Source organism: Artemia sp. Qi Xiang Cuo, chromosome 12 (assembly GCF_049724085.1).
Source record: "Artemia sp. Qi Xiang Cuo chromosome 12, ASM4972408v1, whole genome shotgun sequence".
Classification (NCBI taxonomy): Eukaryota; Metazoa; Arthropoda; class Branchiopoda; order Anostraca; family Artemiidae; genus Artemia; species Artemia sp. Qi Xiang Cuo.
The window spans coordinates 61,713,205-61,728,292 of NC_142805.1; the positions used below are offsets into that span (position 1 = coordinate 61,713,205).

General features: G+C 37.4%; 1 protein-coding gene across 1 annotated transcript in view; it reads right to left on the reverse strand.

Annotated features, from left to right (window-relative positions):
- Window positions 1-2,551: 2,551 nt before the first annotated feature.
- The window catches only part of LOC148946375 (protein EFR3 homolog B-like), an 81,477-nt gene continuing 68,940 nt past the window's right edge, over window positions 2,552-15,088 (reverse strand). Inside the window, exons 8-10 of the mRNA XM_089097682.1 lie at window positions 14,075-14,153; window positions 3,959-4,064; window positions 2,552-2,691 (exon numbers count right to left, since the gene is read on the reverse strand). Coding sequence (XP_088953808.1) covers window positions 2,552-2,691; window positions 3,959-4,064; window positions 14,075-14,153 — 325 coding nt within the window. The remainder of the gene's footprint in view (window positions 2,692-3,958; window positions 4,065-14,074; window positions 14,154-15,088) is intronic.

Genomic DNA, 15,088 nt, shown 5'->3' on the forward strand with positions numbered 1-15,088 from the left:
CTCTCCTAACAGCTACCGGATTGGAAATTCGTAACAGCCACTTTTTGCCCGCGTGAGGATTCTCATACCAATATCGCAATAGAAAAATAACTAAACAATTGACACCGGAACAAACAAGGGAATACAAGGTCTAGGAATTAACAACATTATCTAAAGGCCCGGAAATGTCTACTGTACAGCAATACATTGAGCTCTTCTGAGCAAAAGCTTCCTTCAGCAACCGGCTGAGTCCATGATGCGCTTGAGGACAGTCAACCCCTCTTTTAAACCCTAGTTAAAAAGATGAATAATCTCAATTAGAATTTATTTCAGGCAAAAGAATATACTCAAAAATCTTGCTCATAAAACAAGATACAATAATCGGTCTATAATTGGAACATGAATCTGGATCTTTACCTCGTTTAAATATAGACCTGACACTACCGGAAAGAAAACTATCAGGAACTACAGATTGAGCTATACAAATCTGAAACAATAATTGCAGGGGGTTAAAAAAAAGGGAAATCATAAGCAAAATTCCTAGAACATATGCCGTCACTGTCAGGAGAATCTGAATTTTTACTTTCTTTAGCGCCCACTGTAAATAACTCATACTTATTGCAAGAACTCAATGTTGGCAAATAGATACAGACAGGACCGAACTAAGTAGAATAGAAAAATGATTCTGGACACACTAATGAAATACGGAAAATATGGCAAAATAGTTGCACACAAAATTCACAAGGTTCAATCCTGACAGGGCTGGGGGAGAACATTTACTGCTATTTTTAACTCTATTCCAAGTTTTTTGACTATTTGGAGCGGCCCACGCGTTGGCCTTGCATTACGTAAGCAGGATATATGTTCTTTTTTCGTTTTTTGCTTAATTGTAAACATAGCACCAGAAGAAGGTCGATCGCAAGTATTCCATAATCGCAATCAAAACTTTGCACGGTTCTTTACTTTTTTCACTTTCGGATATATATCCTACTCGGGCTTGTGCGACCCGAAACGAACATTCTTCATCATAACCGCACCCTTTGTGGCCGACTTCAGACATTCCACTATCTGTTAATAATACAAATTCAGGTCAGCCTTAGAATTAGGGCACTTAATTCAAGTCTGGAGCAAGTACAACGGGACTTTAATAGTAGAAGGTAGAGTACACAGTGTAGTAATATACATCTCTTTGTTTATCCGATCCCAATTCGGCTTTCGATACAATTTTTAATGGGGACACTTTAAGTGAGATGGCGTTGCACCGTTGAGACTATGCATACCATGCTACTTCAATTTAGCTTGTTTCTGTTGGAGATGTAGCTCATCCTGAGCGAAGATCGTTTCAACCATTTATGCAGTGAATATAGTACTACATTTATGTATAGAAATGACAGTAAAAGAAGCCGACGCTAGCCCGAAAAGCTTTCTTAAAAGCAAGCGTTTCAGTTCTGGACCACTGGCGCCATCAATCGTCAAAAATTTAATCGCACACCAGATGGTGCCATCTATCGTAAAGATTTAATCGCATCCCAACCATACAAACCTAGAAAAGATGTCGCACCCGTTCAGCGCTCTAAAGCGAAGCGGAGACGGCGTGGAAAACGCGCAGGCAGGAGAGTCCAAGCACGTAGAGAGCGCTGTATACTTCAAGGTGGTGACCACTGTATACCGGTAATAGTTCGGAACAACAACTGAATCTAAAGGCCAATAAATAACCGATACTTGATACGTGTTGTAACTACAGAGTATTCAGCACTTATGCCAACCCTGAGACCTTACTCTCCTCATAATCCTGTGGACCACCTCCCCTCGAATAGTTCCCCTCCCGTGCTAAAACCTGTAACGCTCAATGCCGAGACATATCTTCCAAACATAATTCTTTGCAACGCCCGATCCCCAACCAACAAGATTGATGAATTAGAACTTGTCTTGCGCATAAACTTAGCACCATTAGAAGTGATTACTGAATGCTGGGATATGACGACCGAAACGGGTGCAATCAAAGGATATCTGAACTTCTTTAATACCAGACGCGATAGAAAGGACAACCGACGTGGAGGTGGTGTAGGAATCTATTGCCGCGAAGACTTACCATACAAACAAATTGGTATCCCCTCAGACTCGTGCCACGAGACAATCTGGCTCTGGTGCAAGCCGAAGGGGCTACCAAGGACTTACTCATGCATCATAATAGCAGCGATATACTATCTAGAAGGTGCGCGTAATAGGCGAGAATTAGTGACGTATCTGCAATATCAAGTTGATAGTTTTCGGAAACAGTACAGCAATCCAGCATTTATCATACCAGGAGACTTCAACTTAACCGACAAAAAATGGATTTCAAGTGTGCGGGACCTTAAACAAGTTGCCGATGTTCACACTCATGTAAGTTGAAGCATATTGGATCTCATACTGACAAATCTCGAAGCGTACTATGAACCGCCATTTTCTTTAGGACCACTTGCAAAATCTGATCACAAAATTTTATGCTGGAAATCGAAGAACAGAAGCCGAATACCTATACCAAAAACAGACTAGAATACTGTACAGACCACTAAGTGAAAGCTCCATCCTAGCCTTTGGCAGATGGATTGCCAACTTCAATTTTGATACAATCTGTGCTATAACTGACATCGATGAAAAGGTTGAGACAATATATTCGACTCTGCAACAAAAATACAGCGAATTCTTTCCTGTCAAAATGCGCTTGGTCTGTGAAACAGATAAGCTGTGGCTAAACTCAGAGGTCAAAATAACGATAAAAAAACGATGCAATCTCCATGCCGTAGGAGAAGCATCGGAGGGGAACAAGTTGAGAAACAAAGTCGTTTCAGCCCTTTGTGTATCTAGGAAAAGGTATATACGGGAAAAAGTAGCTCCACTCATCAAGTCAGATTACCACAAGTGGCACGACGCAGTAAAAAGGCTTACTGGAAAACAGAAAGGGACAGAAGTACGAATCAGCAACTAAGACGGGAGTTTAATCAGAGCCTCGGATGTTAACGAGTTTTTTACACAAATTTGCACTTCTTACCCCACCATATGTGACGAATAGATGAGCAATATCAACAGTTGCAGTACCGATTATATTGTAGAAGTATCCGAAATATCAGTCTTCCATGAAATCGAACGACTATGTAACAACAGTGCCACATACCCAGGTGAACTCCCTGTGAAGCTACTAAAAGAACACTCACCTTTTCTAGCCAAACCCACGGCATCAATCATAAATCAGTGTTTCTCAGAACAATCGTTCCCAAAATTGTGGAAAGCTGCCTATGTGTAGGTCATTCCGAAAGTAAAGGCACCCCAATCCTGCGACCAGGTGAGACCTATATCCATAACTCTCAACTTGGCTAAAGTGACCGAAGGTTTTATCCACCGTGCCCTTTTACAGCAGATTGCACCCTCAATAGACACTTACCAATATGGCTGTATATGAGGCAGTAGCACGGCAATATACCTAGTGGAAATGTACCATTTGATAGTTGAGTGGCTAGACAGCCCAAACAGTATTATCGATTTACTTTTGGCAGACTACAGGAAAACATTCGACCTTATAGAGCACCTCATTGCACTGACAAATCTAAAAGAGATGGGAGCTGGAAAAACTTGCTGCTATTAGTGACAGATTTTCTGCGAGGGCGACGGCAATCAGTATATCCGTGTTTTGCCGATGATATCCACTCTGAGTAGACCAAACTTACTTGTGGCTGTCCCCAAGGAACAAAACTAGCTGCCCTTTTATTCCTTGCAGTCATCAATAAAATCCCTGCAGAATTTGAGGAGCGTTTCAAGCTCGTTGACGACTTGTCTTCGCTTCTCAAATACATACTAGAAAACGCAGTAGCAAAACAGCAGTTCGAACCAACACTTTTTTCGGACTTCGTTAACCAGTGTAAATATAACAGCCTGCAACTGAACGAGCAGAAATCGAAAGTTCTACGCTTCAACCCACTCAAACGAGATATTACAATACCAGATATTCCCTTTCCAACTGTTTCGTCCTCGACAATACTAGGCGTGACTTTTACAAGCGATTGCTCGTTTAAATTGCACGTAGACAATGTCGTGCGCAAAGGACACTACTCAATCCAAAGTCTAACGAGTATGTAAAGGCTGGGTTTCTCGGACCGTCAGCTTTTACTGGCTTACACGACATACATCAGGCCAATCCTTGAATATTGTTGTCCTGTCTGGGGTCCCCAAGCACAAAACACTGCCTACATGTAAGAGGAACTAGAAGACGTTCAAAAACGTGCTACTAAAATAATTCTTGGACCCAGGTATGAGAGTTACGAGCATGCCCTTGTGGTTATGAGCTTGCCACTTTGTTCGCCCGAAGCCACGATTTGATAATGAAATTCGGGAAATCACTCATGTCAAACGAGAAACACCGCTCAATTCTTCGTCGATTAGCAGATCCTTATCTTTAGTACCATTAATCTTCAGAGAAACAAAACTTAAGGTTGTAGGAGAAGCCATCATAGTTTTTTTGGCAAGCGCAATTCTCATTACCAAACACTTTAAGCTGTAGGAAACACGTTTTCTCCACAACTGGCGCACTTAGCAGCAGCTGAGCACGGGTTATCAATCGTATTATTGTGAGTCCCAGCATAGCGGGAACACTTTGATAAATCAGAAAAGTATGGGCATCTAGAAATGGGGTGATCTACCCCTTGGCATCGGAAACAACGACGCGGTAATTCTCGATATATTTCGAAACGGAGATGCTCACATCCAGAACGTAGACCACAGCTAATTGCATTTTTTAGTGCTGGCTGATCCAGAAATTCCAAAGGAAAACATTTTAAAAGTCCTATTTTTATGGCATGTACTAATCCCGGTAGGCTTTCCTTTAAAGACGATTCTGATACTTTTATAGGAATACCCCAAAAAATAACAAGTTTTTTTTTTATCATGGACCCTGGTTTGAATAGTAGGGTAAAATTCTACTTTAGCTACTTTTGACTATCTTGGAAAGGGGTAAGATTAGAAAACTGAAACTTTCAGGGATGGATCTACAGGCTAAAGTATGTCCCGGGAAGGTATTTTAAAGTACCTACCTCCACACCTTACCCCTCTAGAGCGTCCTGACCTTTGATAGCCTTTAAAAATCTGTGTGCTATAAAAATGAAACCTTGCAACATAGATCTTCTGCTTAAATGAAGTACAACCAAATTGTTTTGAGCTTCACAACTTTGCTCAATCCCAATTTATAGGGTTTTAAAGATATGCAAATGCGGCTCCAAAATTTTGAAATAAAAACATTGATATGACTCGATATTCTGCTCAAATAAATAGAATTATCTATTCAAAATGAAATCCTGGGGTAAAGAATCTGATGGCTGAAAACTAAGGTAAAATATAGTTATGTCGCAATTTCAATAGGTATAAGCCTGTCAAATAGGCAAATTTGAGCAAAGCGGGAATTATTGGAATTTCACTCACACTCCGTATCATAAAGTCCAGGACATCTATATCTTCGGCATCGCCTCTTTCAAACCCTGCAATAATGATGGAAATATTTTTCGGCGAAATATTTCTCTGTTTTGTTCGGCGTTGTTACCAACTCGCCTGGGTGGAACTTCACTCGGAAATGATTTATGGAGGAAAAGTTTTCTCGAATCTAACACCTCGGTAGCCGAAAAATAGATCCAAAGCATGGTCTTTAATAGAATCAAAAGGCACCCCTTGCTTCGGGTGTTTCTGTATGAAATTCAACACCGGATTATAGAGAAGTGTATGTTTCACCCAAATTCCGAGACGTGACATTTTTACCTACAGTAATATAGTCCATAAATGATAATCTGGTATTTCACCTGTTGCAAAACTTCCATAATCCCTGCAAGGTCACTGAGTCAGTTAAAGTTCAACGCACTGAATTAATTCAAGTTAAAAGCAAATTTTGAAAATCAATAAATCCGAAATAGCTGTTTTCACTTTGAAGGCTATATGAAGACCCCAATGGCTCAGCTGGATCTTTATTCTTATTCTTCATTAGGACCAATATTAGCCTAAGACTAATTATTGGCCAAGCATTAGCCTAAACCAATATCAGCCAAGGACCCTAATTAGGACCAATATTGGAGTAGTTTCTTAGTTAAATCGAAAACTGAACTTTTTACAACATTAGTCAATAGTAAAGGAATACAAAACGCAAAAGAATTAAATTTTTTTTTATCAAAATTAAAAAATAAATTCTCCCTAGGCCCATCTTAGATCTATTTATAGTACTTGTATGATATACGCCCTACCTAATGTTCTTCTAATGTGTTTCTCTAACACTCAATCCTAATGAAACATGCCAAAGTAAGACAAAAATATAATGCTTTAGAATCAAATTTGGGCTATATATTTGCACATTTGGAGGGTGGGGTGGGGGTAAAGTATAGCGGGTCTGCATGCCTAATGTGTTCGGTACAATTATTCTGCATATTATTTAGTAAGAATTGTTTTCTAACTTCACACTGTCCAAATACCTTACCTACCCCCCCCACCCCTAATGTGCAAATATACAGCCCAAATTATATATTTTCCATCCATTCTGTCACTTCTCTTTGTCTTGTCTCACGCTAAGCTGAAAGAAAAAAAAAGTTTTATAATGCGTCAATGAATAAACAACTTGAGCAGTAGGGCGTTTATCATACAAGTACCATATTTATACCTAAAAACCACAATTTTCTAAAATCTTTTTTTTTTTAAAGTTTATAGGAGAATATCACATTTACATCAGTGTTGCCACGTTGAGCTGTGAAAATAATTTAACAAAACTAATTAGATAAATTCTACAACGCTTTTGGTTCATAAGAGTTTATACATTCACAATTTGCTGATTCCCAAAGACGACTGGAAATTCAAAGGAAAGCTACACTGGATCGACTGGAGACGATTGGATCAAATGTTTTAATGAGACGAACACCTACAGTACGATTGGATTTCGCCCCGGATATGGCAACCGCCTAAGTGTGGAATATGCTTCCACAAGAGCTGAGATGTAAGAGCTCCCTTGGGTCTTTTAAAAATGGATAGCAACTTTGTTTTTTAAAGCAATAAAAAACTTTAGCGTAAAGAGCGAGGGGTTGAGGAGGGGGCAACCTCTTTCATATACGGAATAATTTCTGTTTGTTTTAAGTTTTAATGTCGCTCCTTACTTTCAGTTAAAAAACTTGTTTTTTTATTGAATTTCTGAACGTTTTTGAGTTAATGCAGCGTTTATTTTGGCTCACCGTACATGAATAATCAAAACAAAATTTGCGTATTGATTTTACTTTTTTTTTTTTGGCTAAATGGCTTTCTCGAAATTTTGTTCTGACGTAACTTACAAATTAACTTACGTAACAAACTTCTATATTCGGATATTTTTATTACATATGTTAGGGCAATTACCCCCTAGTCATTACCTCGCTCTTTACGCTAAATTCAAATTTTTTTTCCAATTCTTTAAGAATGACACCTTAATCACAATGGCTGTTAATTAGAATAAATAGCTCTGATGAAAGTAAAAAAAAACTTTAGCATAAAGAGCGAGGTAATGAGTAGGGGGCGAACACAATCATATACGTATTAATATCTGTTCGCTTTAAATTTTGATCTGTTCGCTCCTTACTTTCAGTTGAAATTTTTTAATGATCTAATTTCTGATCTTTTTTTAAATAGTGCTGGGAAATCCGGCACCCCCTTCATAGCAATGTCCCCTCTCCCATGAAAACTTCCTACATGGAAAGATCCTCCCACGTAACACCCAACCCACCCTCACTTCCCCCAACTACCAACAAAAATCCCCCCTGAAAACTTCAGTATACTTCACAATACCCAATACTATATGTAAACATTGGGCAAAGTTCATAACTTGCAGACTACCCCCGGGGACAGTGGGGGGAGGGATTACGTCATCCTTAAAGACATAGTTATTGTATTTTTCGACCATGCTGAACAAAATGGCTATCTCAAAATTTTGATCGGCTGACTTTGGGGAAAAAATGAGCGTGGGAGGGGGCCTAGTTGCCCTCCATTTTTTGGTCACTTAAAAAGGGCACTAAAACTTTTAATTTCCGTTCGAATGAGCCCTCTCGTAATATTCTAGGACCACTGGCTCGATATGATCACCACTGAAAAAAAAAACAGCATCCGTGATCTTTCTTCTGGCAAAAAATACAAAAGTCAACATTTTTGCAGATAGGAGCTTGAAAATTCTATAGTAGGGTTCTCTGATACGCTGAATTTGATGATGTTTCATCCGTGACTTTTAAGGGGTGTTTCCCCTTTTTCGAAAATAAAGCAAATTGTCTCAAGCACGTAACTTTTGACGGTAAGACTAAACTTGATAAAACTTATATATTTCAAATCAGCATAAAAATCTAATTCTTTATGTATCTATTGGTATTAAAATTCCGTTATTTAGAGTTTCGGTTACTATTGAGCCGGGTCGCTCCTTACTTACAGTTCGTTACCACGAACTGTTTGATTAAAACAATTATCTGATTGACTTTCAATAAATAGAATGAATTAAAGATCAAGAACAAATACTATTTGAAAGGGAAATTATTAAAAAAGTATTAATTTTAGTTTTGTTTGTTTTGGAGGAAATTTGATTTGACTTAACTTAAGTTGTAATTGTTTGTATGCAGGTGATTGTGAACCCACAGTATGAAGTTGCAGCCCCCACAGTATTATTATTGTTATTTCATATATTTTATATTTTTTTTTCTTTTTTCTTTTCTTTGTTTCTTTCCTTCTTACTATAGTGAATGTAAATGATGTTAAATGCATGTGTTTTTTAGATGATTTATCCAACGCCAAGCCGTTTGGTTTTGCGTGAGTCATGTTGATTTTTCTGTTGATCGTTGTTAAGGTTAAATAAATATATCATCATCATCATAAAAAAACAACTATTTAATTGTTATTATGTTTGGCTCCGTTACTATTATTATTATTTTGTAAGGTTAAGGTGGCTGCGCTTTCGGGGAGGAAGGGCAGAATTTATTAGATATTCAATTATTTCGATGAGGAATGTGGTTGTGTTGAAGATTGAAACGAGAGCCGCAACGCAAAATTAAGAGGAATTTATAGGATTCAACCTGCGTTTTCGCATAGAGAAGTACTTATTTGTATCTATATTGATAAAAACCTGATTAAACCTAAATATAATCTACGCCTTTTAAAGCTGTTTGATGCCATTTGTTTTAGCTTATTTTTTGCTTAATTTTTCACACACACAAACCCTTCTTCTAAAATTCGGTGTTCGCTGCACCATTGCACCATTGTACAATGATGCTTAAAAGTGCACCATTGTATACGGAAATCTTTTCATTTAAAAATAAAATTCTCGATTTTTTTCCAATTTACAAAGAAATGTGTGGTTGTAAAGTTTCACTGAGCCATTTTGAATAATAAGGTTTCACTTTTCATGCCCTTGGTACTTCAATGTTTGAAGGTTTTTAGAGTAACAATTAGCTAACTTGTAGGCTAAAGTTTGAAGATTCTTAAGTACTTTTTGGAAGTCCATCTAAAGACCAAATGAAAGGCCAATATGACACCAAAAGCCAAAAAAAAGTCCAAAAGGAGACTCCCTTAAATGGGAAATGGGAAAGGTAGGAAAAGGTTTTTTAAAAACATTTGCAGGAAGTAACTACTTGACAGGACTGAGCAAAGAGTGTAAGAATTATAGGATAAAAATGATCCTTATCATTTTCGTAGGTGAAGAAAGGATGAAGATCTTATTCATTGTGTGGGCAAAGGTAAAGAGTCCAGGGATTTGAGGATGAATGTGTATTTGAGGGGTGGATTGGTTTGAAATTTTTTTAAAGACTAGTAACTTTGATGATTTTAAAAGGTTGGGTAAGTTTGTGTGTGGACATGTCAGGTAAAGATAATTTTAAAATAAAATTGTGAGTAGATTAAGGTTGGTGAGAACTATATCTTATTTTTTTCAAAGGCTGAATTTTACTCTAAAGTTTAAATTACCAAAGACACAAAATACAAGTATTTTTTTTTACCTTTGGAACCACCTTAGGTTTATTATCACCTGAAAAAGCACAACTTTACATGAGTTTTCTTTCGGTTGTTTCAAAGTTTGGAGTTTTTAGGGCAGTATCGCATTTTTGTTAGTGTTGTTAGGGTTGTGGTTTAGGGCAGTATCGCCTTTTTGTTAGTGTGTTAATGTTGATGGTTGATGTTATCACTTTCAACCATCAAAGTAAATAAGCTAAACTAATTAATTATATTTTACAATGCTTTTCATCCGTAAAAATACAAACATCAATAATTAATTGCCACCTAAAGGCAAATGCGCCCTTCAAAGGAGAGTTACACCTTCTTAACTTGCTTAAGAAGTAATAAGTAATACAGCGTTGAACGATTACAGTCATTACAGACGGTGCTGATCTCCGTTTGATGCCCTTCACCCAGAAATTGCAATGGGAGTCGGGGGCCAGCCATTTTTGGCTTTCGCGCACCGTTCTTGCTTACTTTCCCCGAATTTCTCCAGGTACCAATTTAGAGCTGGGTCGATTATGGCTGAGCATACAAAGTCACACCGTTGACCCCCGTCCCAAACCAAATAACCGGCGACAACAAGAATCGAACCCCCGCCCTTCGGAATAAAGGATTCCAATTCTAGCGCGCTATCCCCTCGGCTTGGACGGCTTAACTTGCTTGGTGGCATATGTCTTCAGCTTATTTAGCAATGATCTTTCACTCACTTTTATTTATTTTTTTGTATTATTATTATTTGGCACCTGCTTCTGCCAAAGACTGCACATTGAGGTTGTTTTCATTAGAAAATGAATCACCAGTTTCCTTAAAAAAATTTTTAAGATAAATATGGTTACGTAAGTTTCCACTTAAGAAATCAAACCATGAGACTTCATTGCACTGTACTTGGTACTGTAAACTTGTTTACAAAAAAAGGAATTTGCTGACTTATAGATAAAATCTAAAAATCAGGGCAAAAAAAAAGTTGAACCACTTTTTAAGTTTATTTGTTTTCTGTTCTCTTTTTCTGTTCGTAGGAAATAAGGTTAGCAGCTGGTTTTGTATTAAATCAGGAGTTAAGCAGGGATGTGTTCTATCCCCCTTTACATGGATAATTTTGATGGACTTTGTTTTAAGGAGCACAGGAAAGGCAATGGGAGACCACGGAATCAAATGGGGAGGGAAAAGTCTCCTGGACTTGAATTATGCTGATGATTTAAGCATCCTAGATGAAAGTGTGAGCAAAATGAATGAACTTTCAGAGGTTTTGCGAGTTCAGGATGCTAGAATTGGTTTGAAAATTAATGTTAAGAAGAGTAAGTCGCTAAGCCTAGGAATAAGTGAAGAAAAGGGGTGATGTTGGATAATGAATAGATCGATCAGGTGGACAGCTTCACTTACCTTGGTAGTATTATTAGTAAAGATGGTGGGAGCAGTGAAGATGTTAAAAGTAGAATAGCCAAGGATCAGGGTGTTTTTTCACAGTTGAAAACAGTTTGGAAGAATAAGAATATAAGTCTGCGGGCCAGGATTAGAATTTTGGAAGCTACAGTGATGACAGTAGTCAAATATGGTCCTGAAGCATGGGCGCTCCGAAAAGCCGATGAAGATTTGCTAGATACTTTCCAGAGAAATTGCCTACGGATTGTTCTGGGTACTCGGCTGACTGACCGTATTTCAAACAGTAGGCTGTACGAAAAATGTGGTTCAATCCCGCTTTCTAGGGCTATAATGAAAGAAAGGTTGAGATGGCTAGGGTAAGCTGTGTGGATGAAGGATGACCGATTGCCAAAGATTGTCCTTTTCGACCAAACGTCTAGGGCTAAACGGAAAGTAGGTCGTACTCGTCCAAGGTGGGAGGAAGTCATAAAGAAATTTTTAAAGGCAATGGGAACTTCCTGGGAAGGTGTAAAAAGGGAAGCTTTGAATGAATTGGAATGGAGGAGGTGCGTGCATAGCTGTGTTTGTCTTAGGCGGCATGGTGCTGTGGTTAGTTAATAGTAGTAGTAGTAGCAGTAGATACATAGAACATACAATTTGCACAATTCTTTCTGGTTTAATATTGGTGTGTTGGTCTTCTCTTTCGTCCGATCGTGGATAACATATGCACTATCTTTAAGGACTGGTACCATAACAAAACTTATTCTTACTATGTGGTAAAACAAATCTGATTATGGCAATGAGAAGTTTCTTTAACGCTTTTCATTAATAAAAATAGGGAAATTGAAATTACCGAAGTCTTTATGCTGTCGATTAGGGCTAAACCGTCTAGGGCTAAACGAAAAGCAGGTTGTCCGCGGTTGAGATGGGGGGATGTCATAAAGAAAAATTTAAGGGAAATGGAAATTTGCTGAGATGGTGCAAAGAGGGGGCCTTTGAATAGATTGGGATGGAGGAGGAGCGTGCGTAGCGCCGTTGGCCTCAGGCAGCTTGGTGCTGCGGTGAGTTGTGGTTAGTTGAGTTAGTTGTTTTCTGTTCATTTCTTTGGTTTAAACTTTTATGTCCCTGCTAGCAGTGTGATTTTCTCATGTTTTCTGAACGACAGTTTTTCAGCTTATATTCATCTCTTCACTTCTTTCTTAGATCTTGTTCTCTTTGTTTAATGTTTAGGTTTTTGTTCCCACTCCTCAGTATTTTTTCTCGAATTTCACAGACAACCGCTTTAGAAATTTTTTATTCTTCTCTTTGTTTCTTTGCTCCCTCTTTCCCTTTTTTCAGCCTTTATCTTCCTATTTGCATTGGCATTTCTCCATATTTTATGAGTCACGTCCTTTGGGCTTCTGTTTTTTCATTTGATCCTTTGTTCCACGTTCCCTATTTTTGTTTTGGCTTAGCTTTGTTTTGGCTTAGGTGAGAAAGGTTTAGAAGAACAGAAAGATAAGTATTCAAACTAAGATTAGAATGTTCTTAGAATATTGGCATAGGCCAATTCTGAGTCCATAATTTGGGCACTTGAGGCTGAGTAAGCATGAGGGCATTTGGGAGGTTGAGGAAGATTTGCTAGATGTTTCCATAGGAATTGTCTTAGGACAGTTTTAGATACTTATTTAACCGCCCATACATAAAACAATAAATTGCGCGGAAACCATGGTTCAATCCCCTTTTCTAGATTTATAAAAAAAAAGGTTCTCTAGATTTTCTAATATATTATTAAAAATTATCTATATATAAATTGAAAATCTAATAATATATATATTATGTAAATAATAAACTTTCTAGATTATAAACGAAAGAAAATGTCTATGCAACATTCTAAGGATGAAGAATGATAGATTTTCAAAAATCTTGCTTCTGGATCACCCATATGGGGTCAACAGAAATCAGGTCGTCCACAAAGGGGGTAGGGAAAGGCAATAAGAAGTGATCTAAAGGAAAGTAAAACTACAAGGGAAGTAGTAAAGAATGACACTTTGAACACATTGAGGTGGAGTGTGAGCATGTGAAAATGTGCCTGCCTCACAGGGCGTGGTGCTACAATAACTTTTTTAGACGAATTTGTAGCAGTAGTTACTAGAGCTTTCATATTTTATGAATGACAGCTTTTGGGATTTTGCTTTCTCTTTTATTTTCTTAGTTCCCTCTGTTTTGGCTCTGGTCCTTTCATTGCACTTTTATTATCCCATAGCTTTTGAGGGGCAAGTTTTAGACTTTTGTTTTCCTTTTTTTCTTTGTTACCCCTTTTCCTTCTTTGTTTCGGTTTTGTTTCCCCCTTAGCAGAGACATTACTCCATATTTGTGAACGACGCCTTGTACATGTTGACAAACAAAATCAATATAAAACTAATAGGCTAAAAGGATGAAAAAAACAAACAAAACAAACAAAGAATAAAACAGAGACGGTTACACATTTCCGCTATTCTAGAATTTTCGTGAATTAAAAAAAATGGATGAACTTAATTCGCCCCCCAAAATTTAGATTCGTGAATACACGAAAGTTAGCACAAAATACAAATACATTAGAAAAAAACGTTAACATAAATAAAAGTCGTTAGTTTTCGTTAAAGCTAATTTTTGAAGATGTTTTGGAGAGCACTATTTTTTTTTTCGGAAACTCAGGAAAATATCGGAAATACCACTGGAAATATCGGAAGCAATAATTGTTCAGAGCAAAAAGGCTTACCGGAACTGTGCACATAATCCTTTCAAAAATATACATAGCAAAGTCGCTTGGAGTCCAGAGGCTGTGGTTATCCAAGTGCCTAAACGAGAGATGATTTTGTCAACTTCAATTTTATTTGACTGCTTAGCCAAAGAGAAAAAAAGGACTACTTTTTAGTAGAGACTAGTAGAGAGAGACTTTTAGGAAAGACTAGTAGAGACTACCGAAAATTCTCATATAAAATACCGAAAATTAGTAGAGACTACTAATAAATCAAATGATATTAACATGTTGATTACTAAATATCAGTATATGTATATTAAACTGACAATGCACATTCATTTGTGTATAGTAAAGTGCAAATTTTGTTCTGGCCTTGGGAAGGCATAGGGGTTTTGCGCCCAACTTATGTTAATTTCTGCTCGTTTTGAGTTTGACTCGGTTATTTATTGTATTTACTGTTCGTTTTGGGTTTCATCTATTTATCGATGCTGATTTATGGTAGTTTCACGCTTGGTAGATTATTTTATTTTATTTTTGCTCATTTTTTGTTTAATGGAGTTCTTTACTTTTCTTTGAAAAGCTTATTTTGTGGAAAAAGTTTTTTTAAATTAATTTCTGTTCGTTTTATATTGACATTGGCCTGCTATTTGTATGCTGGAGAAAATTTTTCAGCAAATTTTAACAAAGTACACCCTTTTAAAAATCTGAACACAAATAGTACTGTTTAATTTAGTTTCATACCTCCTCTAGTTGACCTGAAATGGAAAACTTGATACCATTAGCAAAAAAATCTGTTTACTTTCTTTGATAGCTTGGATACACTTACGCTATTTTGATTTGGTTAAATTTTAAGAGCAGAAGTAGCCCCGAAAGTTTGAACATAATACCCTCAGTCGTTCCTGGGATACTGCTGAGATGCCTTATTGGGAATTAGGATTATCACATTGCATTTTGATTTAATATTAAGGCAACATTTAGTTTTTAAACATAATGGGCAAATGGGAGGGTGGGAGTGGGTGGGTGGGAGTGGAA